This window comes from Trichomycterus rosablanca, chromosome 1 (assembly GCF_030014385.1).
Source record: "Trichomycterus rosablanca isolate fTriRos1 chromosome 1, fTriRos1.hap1, whole genome shotgun sequence".
Taxonomy (NCBI): Eukaryota; Metazoa; Chordata; class Actinopteri; order Siluriformes; family Trichomycteridae; genus Trichomycterus; species Trichomycterus rosablanca.
In genome coordinates, this window is record NC_085988.1 from 66,058,524 (window position 1) to 66,077,599 (window position 19,076).

The window sequence follows — 19,076 nt, forward strand, 5'->3', positions numbered from 1 at the left end:
ATGTTGTAAAAAAAAATACACTGTGTATGGTCAGTCACAGAGTCTGTCCTTCTCAGGTTAGATCTGAACCATGCCTTAGTGATGCGCATGGTTGAGTGGGTGCTGCACAGCAACATTGGTCCTGTGGACCTGGTTTCATTTCTCACTTTTGGTCACTGTCTGTGTGAAGTTTCATATGTTCTTTCCTTGTCCGTGTGTGGGTGTCCTCTGGTTTCCTTTCATCTTAGGAGCACATTCAGTATTGAAATGAGCTACTCCTAATTTGCTCATAGATGGGAGTCAGTGAGATTGTGTGTGTGTGTGTGTGTGTGTGTGTGTGTGTGTGTGTGTGTGTGTGTGTGTGTGTGTGTGTGTGTGTGTGTGTGTGTGTGTGTGGTGTTGCCCTGTTCAAAGTGTGTTCCTGCCTCCCGTCTAGTGTTTGTCTAGGGAGGGTGAAGTGATTACTGATGAAAGGAATGAATAAACCATGGGAATTAAAAGATGTGTTGAGGTACCAGAAACTTCAGAAAACCACAAAAACATTTAAGCAAGTCTTAAATTTGTCTGCAAATGATTGAAATTTAGCTCTGTTGCCACACTGGACTTCCTGCAGAGATTACACCACAAGTACACGTGTGTCAATGAAAAAAAATGCATTTTGGACACTGTTCTAAGGCCAAATGAAGATCAACTGAATTTTTCATTGTAGTGGATTCTCATCCCAACTCTAAGGCATGATGTAAGAAGCGCTCTGACTTGGGACTGCTTTGGTGCCTCATGCTCTTGACAGCTTTAAATTATAATGGTACAGTTAATTACCGTTGTCGCTAGAAATTTTGCAGGGAAAAATCAGAGTAATAGTCTGTCACCCGAAGCAGACAATGACCGAAGAATATTCATAAATCAATAATATGTTGGTTTAGAAGGACAAAAGAAATCTCTTTCCATTAGCTACAGCCTGAATTGAGAATATTTACCCATTGTGTAAAGGCATGAAATGCAGATTTGCAGCTGTCTTTTTCTCCGCCAGTGGTTCTAAATATCCTCCATGTGTTAACATTGGCTGATGGAACCCTGCTGGAGATGCCAGTCGTACCCCAACTGCCCCTGTGTTTATCCTAAACGTTGTGTGTCGTCATTATTGGGTGCAGTTGACCAGATGGAGCTGAGTTTTGAAGTTCTGTCAAGACGTTTTCCCCTGTCAGCACATGTATACCATTAGACTTGTATAGCCCCTGCTATCAATATAGCCGACATGTGAAGTCACACTTGATCTTATAAATACGTCTAGTTCAAAGACTAGACTGTTACAGGAGACATCTAGACTTCATTATTCTTTTGCCTTGCTCACTATTTTCTCGTCACCTCAGTCATACAAATTATTTAATCGTCAGGATACACCCTGAGGTCTTTTCATGCTGAGCCAACAAAAACAGAATAATATTTGGCCCTGGGGAAGATACATGGGGTAATAGGAATTAATCAAATGTGTGCTCACAAATATTTCTGCTTGTGTTTGCATGCTGCTGGGCTGTAGACTTGTGATGAATCCAGATTTTCCATCCTGCAATCCCTACAGCGCTTTCTTTATTTGTTTTCTTGTTCTCTCCTCATCCAATATAGTAGTTTGGGGGTAGGAAGTTTTATTATTATTATTATTACAACCTTAATGCCACAACCCTACTGTTTTTATCTGGGTTTGGATGCTAGACAGTCCGTGCAGACACCAGACCGGCTGATAGCAGCATTGCTGTTCGAACACCAGATCCCAGATCTCAGCTATGGTGAGCTAGCTTACTTTACCATTGTGCCACCTGACCACATAGGATCTTATATTAATGCTATTTAGATAATGGAATGTCCAACAAGTTAGTGTTTAGGTAACCACATACTTTTGGCCATTAGTTTACCTCCAGTGCATACATTTACTTCAAAACATACACAGTCACGGTAAATCTAGTACATTTGTCTTGTATATTTCCTGTAAAAGTTCTAGATATGGGCACCACCGCTGAGATGACGAGCTTAGGAGTTTTAATCTTAGCCGTTCTATTGACCTGGCCATGTAGCCAACAGGCACAATTGGTTGTGTATGCGGGAGAGATATACAGTTCATTAATAGCAGAGCCTGACTCTCTGGGAAATCCCTTCTCTGACATAAAGTTGACATAAAGCAGCCGTGATGGTCTGTGACTCTTCTCGGTCAAAAGAAATGTTCTCGTGCAAGCTGCACCAGATTTCATTCTAAAAGTGGTTGGCATGGAACGTACAAGTAGCAGTGATGGTGAAGGCGTTTCCTAAAATTTAGGGCATCACCTGAATGGTTAAAGTCACAGAGCCATAGCAAATGCCCTAAAGAACCCTATCAGTACGATCGGTTTAACAATCTACAGGTGAATGGGTAATGGAACTACACCATGTCTCTGTGGGTGTGCCATGCAAGAATTCCAACATGCTTTCAGACTAATGATAAGGATGGTAAGAAAGTTGCTATATGACCTGAAAGCAGCAGGAACAACAATTATACAGTGAACTAAATATTTTGAAGTGCAAAATACATTCTGTTGGAACACTATTTTAAACTACATTAATTATTATATGTTTTCCATCACTGTAGCTTTTTACAAGGAACTTGGCGAGGCAGAGTCGCAACAAACATCCTAATATTAAGCTTTGTGTGTAAGAAATTGTGTATAACTGTGGAGTTGGTGTCCCAGAATAGTTTTGTGGAATTAAATTGCATTTCTTAGGCCTGCAACTATGTTTGTACAGTATTTAGACAATGCTTTGACCCTTAATAAACTCATATTTATGTACTATGTTCTGAAAGTCAAAAACACCTGAATTCAGTAATTAGGAGGAATGTCCATATTCCTTTATCTATATGCAGTATATGTGAGCGCAATCTTGGGATTATAAAGTATTTGTAATACTATATGGGGCACAAATTTACCCCCAGTAGCTTTGATTATTTGGCAGGTCAGAATATCCAGTAATGTACATTAGGTCCCCCCTGCTCTGTGAATTCACTTTCTGCAGTTCTGAGAGTCGGAATCACTGGACACGTCTCTTATTCATGATCATAATCTAAAAGATTGGGGGATTTATTTCTTGCAAATATGATTTTTTGTCTGGGGTCTCCAACATTTTAGGACTGTATTAATCTTGTAATGTGAACCAGGTATTATGTGCTTTTGTATTATTAAAATAAGAAATATCAGTCATATTTTTTCATATGTTTAAATGTCTTTTACTTAGCAGTGTTTAATTAAGTGTGGAGGTCTGAAAGCAACAGTCAGACTTTAGCACATGAAACAAACAGTCAGTCAGTTCAGAGCAAGTCCATGTGGTTAGTAGGATGAAGGAGTGTTGTGGCCTTTCGGGTTTGGGTCACTTTAGCACAGCTATCCTGTTACTCAGCTTCTCGCTATCCACGGCTATATCTTCCGTCTGCCCACACCTATCCTCCCACCTCTCTCCAGCTACATTATTTTATCCATCCTTCTCTTTCACTCACTGATATAAGATGAAAAGAGTTCTGGGATGAAGAATGTGTCGGACCAAGCGTCTACTTTATTCCCAAACCTACAGGAAAGGACTGCAGGCACATATGGTCCGAATGAGTGTATGTTTCACTTTCTGAACATGTGAGATGAAATGTGTATGGTGAGCTGGACCTGTGACTCATATATAAGAGTAAATATGGTTTTTGGCTGTGTGGGCTGTGGCTCAGAACGTAATAGTTCTTTTAAAAGTCAAATACATCTTGGGTAGTATCTTAGCAAGACAAGAATCATAATTGTGTGGAATGTTTGTTGTTGGCTAAAAAGAGAAATTTACAAATCAGGCTTAAGGAAGATGTATGATGTGGTTTCTATGGAATGTTTCTGCTCTCCTCCATAAAGAATGTTGATTGTAACATTATGGGATTGAGATTTATTGTCTAGTAATGTGTTTTATATAACAAATCGTTCTTTTCTTCCGAATTCATTTACATTATGGACATTTTTCCACAACACACTCAAAAACAACTTTGTCATCTTGTGATGACAGTAAAAAGCAACTGCAATGTCATCACGACTCTCACCGATGAAAATGTGAAAGTTACCATGTAGCTGTAACAGCCTTTACTTTCCTGGACAGCCTTTCCACAAGATGTTGGAGTGTGTTAGTGGGATTCTGTGCACATTTAGTCAAAAGAGCATTTGTGAGTTCAGGCACTAATTCATCAAGGTGTTCAGTAGGATGACTTTGTGCTGGCTAGTTAAGTTCCTCTCAGCCAAACTTGTCAAACCTTGTCTTTATAGAGCTTGCCTGGTGCACAGGGGCACAGAGGGTCTTCCTTAAACTGTCGCCGCAAAGTCATAAGCATATCATTTATTTATTGAATGTAGCCTTATTGATTTTATACACCAGTGATAAAAGTGACTGCAACACTTGAATTCAGTAATTAGTAGGGGTGTCCACATGCTTTTGGCTCTATGATGTATATGTGAGGGCAATCTTGGGATTATAAAGTGTTTGGGGAACAGATTTACCCCCAGCAGCTTTGATTATTTGGCATGGTATAGTATCCAGTAATGTACATTAGGTCCCCCCTTCTTTGCTTATTCACTGTCTGCGGTTACAGTTAACTAAGTTCAATGAAAAAATCTGAAATAAATCATTAAAAACAATTATTTTGAATTGTGCTGCATTTTGTGTATTCTTGCTTTATTATTTTACTTAACATGGTCTTGAAGCACAAAAGTAGTAAGGCTAACAGTTCAAATAGAAAAAGAAAAGTCATACGTGTTTTTTTCTTAATTATTATAAGTTGTTGTAAATCTCCAGTTAATAATTTATAACTTCAACTATCATAGGTGAATATGTTAGGAACAAACATTCTATACTGTTTGGTATTATCTGTGTTTTCAGGCATAGTGCGGGGGGGTTGTTATTTAACTTTGTGGCATATTTTATCTTAGTAATGATGACTGACAACAACTGCATTGTTTCTGTACACATTTACACTGGACTTGTTTGACTGCACCTATTAGAAAATGCATGGAACAGTGGCCACTTTGCCAAGGTTAGAAAGGTTTTGCTTGACATGTGGTATATGTAAGATGGTGTGCTGGCAGTGTAGCCTGCTCTGCCTGCCTTGTACCAAGCAGATTTAATTATAATCTAGGGCAGATGTAGGGCCTTTATTTGTCATGTATACATATACACGTCAAGTACAGTGAGACTCTTTTTCCACGTATCCCAGCATTTTTTGGAAGCCAGTGTTCAGAGCGCAGGTTCAGTCATTGCCTGCCTGCACCAGGAGAAAAGTACTGGTCTGAATACTTAAACTAAAGTCCTGCAACCTCACCCCAACTGTGCATTATTGTAAATGAGCATAAATTTTGCATCATGTTAGCCAAGAGATCTTATTTAAAGACTAAAGAGAGACATTTGTGTATTTTATGTGTCTGATACCCTGCACTGCCTAAAGTATGTTCAGAGCGCAGGTTCAGTCATTGTATGGCATTTTTGGAGCCGAGAGGGATTAGGGCCTACTCCATAGGCTACCACTATACATTTTCTTAGCCATGTACATTGAGCAGGCTTGTTTCAGTCACACACACGTCATCTTGATTACATTTACATTTGCAACATTTAGTAGATGCTTTTATCTACTGAATACAATTGAGAGTTAAGGACCTTGCTCAGGGGCCAAACTTGGCTGTGGTCGGGCTTGAACTGGCAACTATCTTAACCACTATCAACTGAAAAGCTGAAAGCTTGAATCCCAGCTCTGCCATGCAGCCACTGTTGGGCCTGAGCTGGGCCTTTAACCCTCAATTGCTTGCATTGTTTTTCTGTCACAATTGTATGTCATAAATGTGGTAGCTCAGCGATTAAGGTACTACACTAGCAATTAAAAAATGTTGTTGGTTCCGGCTCCACCCTTGTCAGGTTGCCACTTTTGGGCCTCCTTTGGGCCACATTTGGAGCAAGGTTCTTAATCCTCAGTTTATTGAACTGTATTTTGTTCACAATTGGAAGTCAAAATAAAAGCGTCCTCTTAATGCCATAGATGTAAATTATTAAACATTTTGTTGAAGTGTTAATATTGATAATTATGAAACCATAATTTATAGTCTGGTAGCACATGATTATACTTATAATTCTATAATCTAATGTTTGACCAGTTACAGAGATGTGACATGTAAGTAAATATAAGCATTCATACATAGAATACCTTGCAAACCTATTTGATTCTTTAGACCTTTTTAAATAATCAAAAATACTGACTTTTATGTAATTATCCCTAGGAATAGTAGGGATTTTTTAAATCTCTTATCTTTCGATCTTCACAGTTATGCTTTAGAAAAGGCACTTTGGTGTTTTTCTTTTTCAGTTTTAAAAATCAGTTTTTAATCACCAGTCAGATGTCCTGTTTTATGTTCTGTTCTATCATGCTTTGCCCAGATTTTTCATATCTGTTATATCCACATTTAATTTTTGCTTCAAAGCAGATGGATTTTTGGATGTAAATGATACTCAAGGACACCCTGTTTTCTGTTTTGTACAGATTATTCCCCCGCTCATAGACCTCAATCAGAACCGCAGCAAGCTAAAACTATACATTGGCCACCTAACAGCCCTTTGCCATGAGAGAGACCCCCATATTCTGCAGGACCTGGCTCCACCCTCAGCTTACCACCGCAGCCAAAGAGATGCCTGGGAGGAAGAGCTACAAAAGATGAGCATGGAAGAGGTAATGTCACTAGATTTACCTGAACGCTTTTCTGTCTCTAATACCTGCTTATAGTGTTTTTCCCAAGTCAGAGTGGCAGCATATTATTTACCTCCCTTTAACTTTAAATTTTTTACCAAACTAGCTTTTTATGGTGACAAAATAAAGGAATAAGTACAGCAGCTATTCATCAAATTATGGAAACTGTCAATGTAGGCTGTAAATTCCACAATACAGAGACAGACCCACATCTGAGAGTTCAGTGGCTACAGTGATGTGAAAGACGTGTTCTGGTTGGGTGAGCAATCATTCATCATTTACTTGACAAGTGGACAGGTGTATGTGTGCCTGCACCAGGAGAAAAGTACTGGTCTGAATACTTAAACTAAAGTCCTGCAACCTCACCCCAACTGTGCATTATTGTAAATGAGCATAAATTTTGCATCATGTTAGCCAAGAGATTTTATTTAAAGACTAAAGAGAGACATTTGTGTATTTTATGTGTCTGATACGCTGCACTACCTAAAGTATGTGGACACAAGATTATTGGATATTCCATTTCAAAAACTGTCAGCATTTATATAAAGTTGACTCACACTTTGTGATTACAGCTTTCACCTCTTTACGCTTTCTATAAGATTTTGCAGTGCTAGTATGTTGTTTATGGAAATTTATCAAAGGAGCATATCCATACAAGTTCAATCTGACCAGTGTGATAAATTTTTTTCTATCCTGATTGGAGTGGTGTCTTTAGGATAAAAGTGCCCTGTTCACAGATCACAAATGGTTACTGATAGCTTTGGGCTATCAATCGAATGGTTGAGAGTATGAATCCCAGCTCTGCCAAGCAGCCACTGTTTGCCCCTTGAGCAAGGCCCTTAACCCTCTCAGCTCCAGGGGCGCCGTACAATGGCTCACCCTATGCTCTGAAGTAAGCTGTTAGAATTTCAATGTACTGTAAAGATGTATATGTATATGTGACAAATAAAGGCAGTCTCCCTCTTCTAATTATGTAATCAGCATGATGTGGTCTTCACAGTCATGAGATAGAACCCAGATAAACAACTGTGGTAGATTTCTTTGACCAATGTGTTAGACAGCACTCAAAAAAACAAATTAAAGCAAAATTTCCACTAAAGAAATTGATTAATCTTTCTAGCAGAGATCCAGCGATTTGTAGAATCTATGTATTGAAGATGTATTGCAGCTTATGGTGGTCCAACCACCCTTTACTTTTCCTTCAATTTGTCATCTGCTTGTATTTATTTTAAAGCATCTTTGTATGCATATTTTGGAAACTTGTGCAGAAGGATGGTTCCTGAGAGGATATACGAGTCAGGTATTGCTAAGGGTTCTTATGTACCTGGATTTGTCACTCATCGATTATTGAAGCCATCTGGTTTGGCCACTGTGTGAGCCCCTAGCTAACGTTAAAGTACACTGCCCATAAATCTCCGTCTGGCTTTGTGAATCAAGCTCACTTTGTGTAAATGCCATTAGGTCCCTTTATAGAGTAAAATAAGTTCCTACAGAAAATAAATAGTCCAATATAACGCTTTTATTAGCCTTAAATTCTGTTTCTTGAACAGAAGAAGCGCAAAAGCTACCTAATTCTGGCTTAAAGAAAGAGGCAATGCAAAATTAGCAGAGACTTAGAAGAAGGGTTCATATCAGGGGATCTAAGAGAAACTGAGGAGACAACTGCACGAGAAGATTTCATCTCACTGGGATAAATCTCAGCTCAGCAATACATATGTGCATCCTTTTTTTGGTCCAATTTGCAGCCATTATTCTACCTTCCGTAGCAGTAAATTGTCTGCAGACAGACCGTAAGTCTAGTTCCTGAGGCAGATTTTCCCAGTTTCGCATCTATTTTGAAACTTCAGTGACATCATAAAAATAAATTGTCTGGAAGTTTGTATATACATTATACTCACGTTAAAACAACCTCCATTCCTCAAGAAGAGTGATCTGCAGCACTGTTGCCAAGGCTCGTACAATGCTTATGTGTTTCCCAGCGTAGTGAACTGTCTTTTTGGCAGGTTTTTGGCTTGCTTTGACATTATTGAAAGGGATTTTTCATATGTGGGCTACCTGATGACAAGCATTTGGACCAGAAGCAAATACTGTTAAAGATTTTTTTGTTTTGTTTTTCTTCAAATGAATCCAAATTGAATCCAAATTTGGCATTTGTAACAATTTTATTCATTTATTTTGAATATAGAGTAGGGAGCAGAGATGAATGTGAATTACTTTTCCCTTGAGAATGACTGCTTTCATCAGCCTGCATGCGCTCTGAGAGAAAACCTTTCCAAGATTGTGCCACAGTCATCTGAGGCTACGACTATACTCTTTTGTTTTGAAGTTGAATTATTTGCAAAGATTTAATTGGGACAGGGTTTTGGCCAGAGCTGCAGCCAACCTGCTTGGGTAAAACTTACCAGCCATTATACCAGTTTCTCCTATTATTGCTCCATAGACTCCATAGATTTTTACTCCTGATTGTTGCCTCTCTATGAGAGTGGACTGAGGGTCTGTTTTAAACACTTGCTGATATTTGCTGGACCTTCTTTGTTCCATGTGGAAAAATGATGCTTGGTTCAGTGACCTTGTGAACTTCAAGCCAAACTTTTCCAGTTGTCAACAAATTTAGAGAAAATACCTGAGCTTTCTCTTGATTGGCGATTCGTTTGTGTAGCAAATGTGGCTGCACTTAAAACATGCTGTGATAAACACTTTAGAGCATCTTCTGCAGCTCTATAGCTGATAACTACCAATGCCATGCTAGCAGCTCATGTCAATTAAAATCAATACCTACAAGCCACAACTTGAAATTCTTGACACTTGGACAGTTGTCACTGTTCACTTAACTGTCCAATAGTTCACAATTCCATGCCATGTATGCTTTATTCGATCAGATTTACTTAGTAAATAAAAGTTGGAATAGTTTTACTAAATATTGTGCTAAATTTATGCTGATCATGTCCACCATTAAAAAGCAGCGCTATACTCATGTTCTTTCCAACCAAGCTCTCATTCATTCGTTTTTATAATAAATGAGGTTTCTGCAACTTTCAGGGATTCTGCGTTCAGTTTAACATTGATTTTTAAACAACAGTAAAATTTCATGCTGTCTCAATAGTGTGTACAGTGATGTAGTGTGTCAGAAAGGAAGCACATATGCTTACCAAATTTCACAGCTTTCTCTTGGTCTTGTTAATGGGGAGATGTTTTTAAGTACAAAATAGCAAGATCATAAATATTGCAGTTTCTACCCAGTTGGCCTCTTGAAAATTGTGCTCATGAATCAAAACTTTATTTCTTTATACCAAACAAGTGTAAAGCATTTAGTGTTTCAGATACATATGGTATACACATGTACAGTGTCCTGCACAGACTTCAGTTTGGGCCATGTAATAAAGAGGGCGATTTTTAAGTCTTTTTCTAATAGTGAAATCTGTTTCAGATGTTGAAAGGGAAGAGATGCTAGCTTTTATAAGCTTGTTTGACTTGTATCTTCTTCGCCTTCTTAAATGTATTTAGGTTACATTTCTTTTTTTCTGTTGACTTACAGTCCTTGTATACTAAGAGCTATATTACTATATAATGTATCATTGATACTTACCTGTTTCACAAAACAGATTAACAAATTTGGGAAAATACCTAAGCTTTATGTTCTCACGTCTTATCTGTTTTTTCTTATCTGTAATATTCTCATGAAGTATTTTTTCTCACTATGAAAACTAGATAGGATTTTGATACGCACCAGTCTTTAATGTTACTTCAATGCTAACATGTATGTATCTCTGTTGTAAAGTAATACAGGGTTTTGTGGTTTACTGCAGCTTTCAGAAGCCACTTTTTTCCTACATTTAAGTTGTTTAGATCTATTGCACTAATGCAAATCCTGATTGGATGTGCTAGGCAGCCTCCTTAATATCAAAAATATCATTATATAACTGTACTTTAAACAGAGTAACAACAGAAATGTTTGCTTTTATTAAATGTGTAGTAACAAAGTCAGTAGATGGTTATGGGTGACAGATGACAATGTTTACAGTCAGCATGGACTTACGCAGGTTATAGTGTCCACAGTCAATGCATGGCAGCCTGATCTTGAATAGTGCCACCCATTTGACCATATAGACAAATATTCTCTCAGTATGGTAATATTTTCACATCGAACTATATAAGAAAACCAACATTAAAACTTACATTAAGACAACACTGCTGCATCTAATACACACGTACCAGAATAACACACACTACCATGTTATTACCATGCTAGTATACCACCCAAACTTCATCTGGTCAGTGGGAGTCCTACTGGGGGCCCTACTATTTGGTAAATGTGGTACATAGGGGTGACAAAGTGTATAAAACAATAAATGAGCTATAGTTTGTTACCCACAAAGTTTATCTATATGGTAGGTGTAGCTTATTAAATAAATGTATGTACTAGATGGTTGTACCCAGTACAGTGTTCGCAGAGTGTATATCCCTTCTAAGTGTATACACAGTTTAACCATATAGTTTAATTTGATATACTGTCCCCCATCTATTTATTACAAATGCAGCATATTTTCTGGTTTTAGTGAGGCAAGCTATTTAAGAGAGCACTTTAAATATTTTAGCTCCTTTGCTGTAGTTTTATTGCCAGTTGTTCTCCATTTAACAGGGTTTTTACTGACTGGTTTTACTGGCCCAGTAAAAATCCAGAACTACACACATGTATGAATAAAAGTCATGCTGTACATTCATCATATGATGACTCGCACAGCTTAGAGACTTCAAATATTAAGAAACAAAATGATACATATATAGAAAATCTGGCTAATATGTTATATTGCCTCTCTTTTAATTGCACATGCTCCAGACCACCCTATTCAGCCAGACTACTAGCTTATCCTCTGTTGTGGTTAGCAGCGCTTTTATGACCCCCTCGCCCTGCTGGTTTTTTTTCTCCCCTGATGCCGTAAATGTTGTTTTATTTAGTTTAAACCATTCACAGGATGTTGCATTTCTGTTTAAACGACTGGCACACAGGAAGGTAATTAAGGTTCCACACACAGGCTTTCAATCGCTTTCAAGACCCACCGGGCCTACAAAGATAATAAACTTCCCAAAAGACTTTTTGGCAAATAAGGAATTAAATGTACTGAAACCAAAACACAAACTTTTGTGTGCATAGTAAATGTAATAAGGTGTTTAGGCGTCAAGTGATTCTTCGTCATGGACGACTATCATGGGCTGAGCTGAATTCATGAATTGTATTTTGTTGATGTAACTGTGGTAGTTAGTTTTGCTTGCTAGTTAGTAGTTTGACTTCTTTTTGTTAATGTTCAAGTTTATATGTGCTTAAACTAGGGTTTGTTATGGGTGCAAATGTAATTTGTGCGAATACACAATGCAAAGCTTAATAAATACGAATGACCCTTTAAGCTATAAAAAGAAATAATCTGTGTCGTTCGTATGTATGTATGAATATACTGTATAACGTGCACACTGTACAGTGGAAGACAAACTAATTACAGGGGTTTGTGGCAGTATTTGGAACAAGGCTGCCAATCTTTTGGCTAGAATAGCTACTTTAACCTTCTTTACAGTTATAGTACTTGCGCCCATTGCTTCAGTGGACTTACTGCATCCATGATCTTGATAAAGCAGATATAGAAAACTACTAAATGAATGCATACTAATTGTTTATCAGTAACATTTACTGTCATAACTTGCAGTTAAAGGTGCTTGGATGGAACAGAGATAAAACATGCTAGCCAATTACCTCTGAGATCCAGAATTCAAATTTCAGCAGTTCTATCTGCCATCCTGGTGTCTTTTAAGCAGGCATGATTGACTGGGGGATTTGCCGAACAGCTTAACTATAGGGAGATGCAGTTGTCTGTGCGCTCTCAGTGTCAGCCCCAAGCCCGGATAAAAATAGGAGGGTTGCATCAGGAAGGGCATTCGGCATAAACTGTGCCAAGCCAGGCTGTGCTAACCCCTTAATATGGGAGCAGCCAGAAGATGAACCGTCAAAACTTGCAGCTCTCGCTTTCACATTTCCACTTGTGTTCCTTCTATGGCTGGGAATTATGAGAAATTTCCCAGACGATCAGATGGAAAGGACTTTCTGTTTTTTATTTTGCTTTTTTTTCTTATACTGACATCCCCACATTAACTAAACAAACCTTTTGCTTGAAAGAATGTTTGTGTCCTGTGTTTATGCGAATGACCTGATGTCAGTCAACATCCGAAATGTGTACCATATAAAATAAATCACTGGAAAAGATCAGAATATGTTGAATTCAGTTTTATACTGATCCAGCATTTTAGGCTGGCACCAGTCTGGGACATCTCTGGAAAATAACATCATTTTTTTAGCATTGGATCTACATTCAGTACAGTATTTAAAACAGATTTATAGAGAGTGTTTCTGTACATGTATACAAGCATTGGTTCTGCATTTTGAACTAACCATTTAATCTACCTGTCAAACAGAATCAGACACTAATATTAATAAGCCTGCTTTTATTATCAAAAGATAATAAACAGTTGCAGAAAGCTGCATCTGAATTGAGTGGCTGTGAGTTGTGGTTGGTAGATATGGGACTGGTACTGAGGCAGTCGGCTGCAGGGTGCCTGTTGTGGCCAGCTGCTAGCTGACAGGCCAATGAATCCTGGGCAGCATAAGTGTAGGCTAATTTAAACATGCAGGAAATAGGAGTAAACATTGCAGAACGAGCCCGTAGTGAACGATGCATTATATTACAAGTTTAACTTATTTTCAGTTAGGTAAAAATATCTGCGAAGCCTGAGCTGTTTGAGATGAAAGGAACAAATATGGTGCTGTTTAAGAAGCAAATAAGGGGTCTAAATATGTACACATTGCTTGTTTTGCTGTACCTTAAAGTATAAATAATGTTCCATATGTACACCTTCCATTTCCTCTATTTCCAATTAAAAGAGAAAGAAATGTAGAACTAGGATACTATCCGGGGGTTTGTAATCACTCCTTAACAGAAGAGTGTGTCAGTCTGTGGTTGTGCAACGTCCTGGGTCTGTTCTGTTTGGGCGCACAACAAGCTTCACATCCACTTTATATCCTACCTCACGACAGCTATTTCAGGCTGAGCTAAACATGGAAAATGTCAGGTTTGATCTTTTCATGACTTCATGATCTTTTCTTCTCCTTGCTGAAGTTTAGCTTAAGGTTTTGCTGTCGTTGGCTTAGCTTGTCCACAGCTGTAAGAACTGTGCCAAAGCACACACGGCATATCGTATTAATAAAAAACCATTAAGCGGAATAAGGAGACCACATTTATGAACCACCAAGGTTGTATAAGAGATTTTTCACACATTTAGTGACCTGTTACATCTACTACCAGTGAGTAATAGTGCAGGATAGAGTTGACTTCAGTGATGGTGAATAGCTGGGAGACAGGCCGTTGTTCTAATCAGCCTTATCAGTCTGGAAGATGAACAGATGTAATAGCAGCTATAAAGAAAGCCTACTGGGCTTGGGAATGTGTTCGCATACCAGGGGTGTAAAAGTACTGAGCACATTCACATGCACAGAATGATCTGGTTGTTACAAGAAATCAGGCATTTTTTTTCACCAGTATTATGTGCATTTGGGGGCTGAAGGGATTCATTTCTTTATTTATTTTTGTTTTAAGCTACCCTTACTACATGTTTGAATATGTTAATGTATGCGGATGTTGGGTGGTGGCTTCTTTAGAAATAAAAAAAACTCCTAAGCCAGGGGATTCATGTTAGGTTGAGTTATAAGACGGCTTTATAGTAGGTCCAGCTTAAATCAGTTAGAGGTGCTTGTGGTGTGCAGTGGTCTATTACACTAGCTGACCACTGCTGAGATCCAGGTTCAGTTTTCATCTGCCTCTACACATACGTGATTGGCTATGTCCGGGTGGTTGGCTATGTCTGTGGGATGATATGCTAAGTCCCTGGGATGGATTGGCACCGAGTCCAGGGTATTCCTGCCTTGCGTCCAGTGTTTCCACGACCCTCAACAGGATGAAGCAGTTGATGCAAATTAAATTAAATAAAAATAAAATCAGTTTGCTTTTTCAATAATAAAGTATACAGTAGTCTGATGTTTTTGTTGCTTGTAAAGTTTCTTACTTTGAATAGCAGTATAGTAGCATTTATATTTTGACTCTCTGATTGCATCGAGGTTCACAGGGTCTAAACTCGTTTTTTTTAACCTGGTTTTGATCATGGTCGTGTCCACATTCTCTCCACTGAATTGCTCTGACCTCATTTAGCATTGTGGTCACAGTGGGGTGTGACCTGTGTGTCCACTCCTAGCCACATTAGCCCAGAAATTCAATTACATTTGATGGATGGTCAGCTCAGATCTGCATGCTGCGTATGTTCAGAGCATTTGCAATCAGATGTGGTCGATCTTTCTTAGAACAACCAACCACAGCCCCTCTGCCTCGGGGCACTTCTTTGGTACATTTTATTGAGATTATGTCAGGGTGTTTATGGACATAATATAAAAATAGAGTTGGAAATTAAAAGTTAAATTGATAGATATTTTAGTCTTAAGTTGTTTATTTAAGTGTCTCTTAGAAAATGCACAAATGCTGCCAGCTCTGAAGAGGAGGAAGTGTCTGTTGACTGTGGGAAGAACTTAGAATAGGCTAAATATGCTGCAGATACACTACTCTGAGTGTTAAAGATACAGGATGAGGGGTTTGAATGTCAGTCAAAAAGGATACTAACACAGAGTGAGAGAATTACTGTCTAAACGTGCAAAGCTTCTCCCAGTCTTCCTAGCACATACATATGAGGAGATTTTTAATTCTGGGATTTTATATTGCAAGAAATAACAATTTCCTGGCTATAACCTAAACCATATCTGGTGTCCTATGTAGTGTGTCATTGCACCGTTCAGACATAGTATTTAGTGTAATACAGTGCTATTTGGGACATATAGCCAGTTAATTTTAATGTTGTTGTTGTGTCGAGGCATAAATTGGCATACACAATATAAACTGACTTTTTATTTGACATTTACTTGTGACTTATTTCCCTCTCACCAGCCAAAATCATTTAACAAATTCTCTAGATGTTAGTGTTATCAGAGTCTGTAATGCCTCATATGGCTAGCAAGAATATAACGATAAAATATTAATCTCTTACTCCTACAAGCATGTTTCATGTCCACTTTTGTACAACAGTGTCTAATCTAGCGCACAGAAATAATGTAAATCATGCTGTCATTTGTCCAACCAAAATTCAAGTTCAGCCAATAGACAGTAGCCACGTGTAAAATAAATAAGTAAATAAAGGAAGTACACTGTAAAAGTCTTTGTAGCTTTAAACAAGGTAATATGCAGCCAATAGAGACTAACCAGCTGTGCCTGATTAGCAGTTAGTCAGAGGTGTAGCCCTCTCTGTAAAAGCAAAACATTGAGCTGATCACTGATGGTCTGGAGATGATTATTAAAAAAATGGAGAACATCCATTCAGGGTTGCCAGTCTTTATTAGAATAGCCATGCCAGTTGATCCATTACATGCTCCGGTCGTTAATCAATCACAAATAATGCAAGAGCAAAAAACCTTATTAACAAGAACAAATTAGCATGCTACATTTTAAGGTTCATGACAGAGAGGAAACACTGAATAAGAAGGGGTAGAAAACAAGGCAAGGCAACAGCTTGGGGATTGTCCTTTCCTGTTCCAGGAAGACTGTGTCCTTCACAGAAAATTAGATTCATGAAGAAATGGTTGGGCATGTTTGTGATGGAGGAACTCCAGGGACCTGAACAGAACCCTGGTCTTTACCCCCAGTGAACACCTTTGGGATGAATTTCAGACCACGTCTTTGGGAATGTATAACCTAAAAGAGCACTTTGGACTGCCTGTCTTGCAATCCACATTCCAAGTCATCCCAGAGGTGTTTTACTAGTGGTAAAGACCAGGGTTCCATTTAGGCCTTGGGGTTCCTCTACCACAAACCCATCCAACCATTTCTTCATGAATTTCATTTTGTGTGAAAGTCTTCCTGGAACATGAAAAGGCCATTAACTGTTGCCACAAAACATAAAAATAACATATTATTTATTTAGAATTGGTTTTATAGCACAGGACAGCAGAAGGTGGGGCTAAAACATTCAAACTCAATAATAATAGTGATAATGATGTGTCCAAATGCAGGTCATAACAGACCAGGAGTTTAAGAGGTTGAGTTCATTACAAAGCAAAGCTGCTTCTTCCATACGGGTGCTTGTCTGAACCCCAACCCCTTAACCTTTAACCCTTCCATCTGAGCTGGAACAACCTTGGAAGTAAGAGCATTTGAGGTGTCATTGGGGAGAACTGTCAGACTGTTAGACACACTGTAGGAATATATTCAGTCCAGCGCCAATAAGAAAACTCCAGCGGGAAGCATTAGAGTTCTGACCTGGGGAGAGGGAATTTCAGCACAATAAGGGAAGCTAGTAGTGACCTCATCTCACTTTATTAAAAAGGTTAAGGACCACACAAAGGTTTGGAGGGGTTTTCTGTAAGAAAGCCATTTACATACTAATCAGCCTTTCAACGTCAGGCATCTTTTTAATTCACTATGATAACTACAGCACCACTTTATATGTATTGCGTTCAGAATGTGGTAAGAGTGTCACATTTGAAGATATGCAGATTTATGGGACGAGATTTGATTGCTTTAGCAGATCTACACATAGCCCCCTGCTCTATTTCTCCATCTTCCTTGCTTGCTCATTCCTGTCTCTCTCACTCTGTCCTGGCAGTGATGGAAACTCAATCTGGATCCAGCCAAGGACAGGGCTGCCCATTGCCGCCATCCTTATCCCTCTGATTTAACCACCCTACCAAGGGAGCATTCAGCTCCTGGCCTAATTTATATCTTTTCTTTTTTGTCACTATTCGTTTTTCCACTCTTTTAAGGGTTAGGTTAGGGTCAGTGGGGTGGAAAGACAGCTGTAATTTGGACCTAGAAATGATGAAGGGGTCAGGGGTTAACGTTAAGAGCGACAGTGGGATGAAAGCCAGAGGAGAGGAAGGAAAATGTCCAGGAAGTGAAGATATTATCAGACAGTGATTGAGTTTACATGCACACAGAAATTCAGCCATTATCAGATTTCTAATGAATCAAGAGGAAATAATAGTGTGCTTACTTCTCTAATAATTATTAAGGTTCTTACTTCTTACTTAAGTCCTCAACAGTGGCAGTCTGGCACAAGATGTATTTTTCCACACAGAAATGTTAATTGCTTCTGGATGTCTAGGCATCAACACACTTCCAAACAAATAAGTAAATGTAATTATGTAAAGCGTTCAGGTGGTGCAGCAGTAAAAAATTATGATAGCCCACTACATATGGGCTCAGACATAACCAATCATGTCTACATACAGATATGTGTGGCTATGTCTGATGAGGGGCCGGCCACGACACGATAGATTAGTGTCCTTTCTGGGGTGTATTACCACATTGTGCCCAGTGATTCCGGGAAAGCCGGACCCAACACGACCCTGACCAGGATGAAGCAGTGGTACAACATAAAAATAAAATTATATGTGATTTGGAATGGTGTAGTCTGAGCAATAGGTGTGCAAAAAGTCATCATCAGACTAGGGCTGGGTCGATATAACTAAAAAACTCGATCTCTATGCTTTTCAGAAGTAGCGATATACAACACAATATAATGTAAACTTACCAAAGTACAATGATCATCAAAAAATACCGAAAAGTTCAATATTTGATAATGCTTTGCTATCATTGCAAAATGAAAGCAAACGGTAAGCACAAGCAAGTAGTATAAAATCATAATCGCTGCTTACCTGAGCTTCTCTTCTTTAAATTGAGAAATTAATCTATATCCGTGTGTTGTTCCATTAGAGATATAATCCACTTTGTTGTAAATGTTTTTCTTCATGTTTCCAGAATATTTCCAGAATGTAAATATCCATATCCAACAGATAATTTATTATCTCGGCTTTCGCGGTTGAAAGCTAAAACTGGTAATTCGTTAACTAAGCTATCACTTAGACCTCTACAACCAGTGAAGAGAGAGTTTTTCATTGCCAGCTCACCTGAATGCACACATTGGAGAAATAAAAAAATGAGCATATATTGCTTTGGATTGGATGAACAACTGAAGTTCCGCCCAAAATCTGAATTTGGAAGCTCTGATTGGTTTATACAGCTGTTTATCAAGGCCTGAATCATGACTGATTCACTGAAACACGTGCACTGATCCATGGAGTTGTTTACGCACGACACAATATTGAAAACGAATGAATCTTTACTGTAGATAAGAGCACACTCACTGATTCGATTCCAATGAATAATTCATTTGAAAAGAGTCGTTCTCTGACTTG

At 38.5% G+C, this 19,076-nt stretch overlaps 1 protein-coding gene across 4 annotated transcripts in view; it reads left to right on the forward strand.

Annotated features, from left to right (window-relative positions):
* Positions 1 to 19,076, forward strand: part of erc1b (ELKS/RAB6-interacting/CAST family member 1b) — a 339,387-nt gene that overhangs the window by 309,437 nt on the left and 10,874 nt on the right. For 2 of the 4 annotated variants that reach the window (XM_062995237.1, XM_062995245.1), the window contains one exon: positions 6,542 to 6,727. In XM_062995237.1, the coding sequence (XP_062851307.1) occupies positions 6,542 to 6,727 (186 nt within the window). Of the gene's footprint in view, positions 1 to 6,541; positions 6,728 to 19,076 lie in introns of those variants that run through there. The other 2 variants (XM_062995260.1, XM_062995275.1) reach the window with 1 other exon arrangement.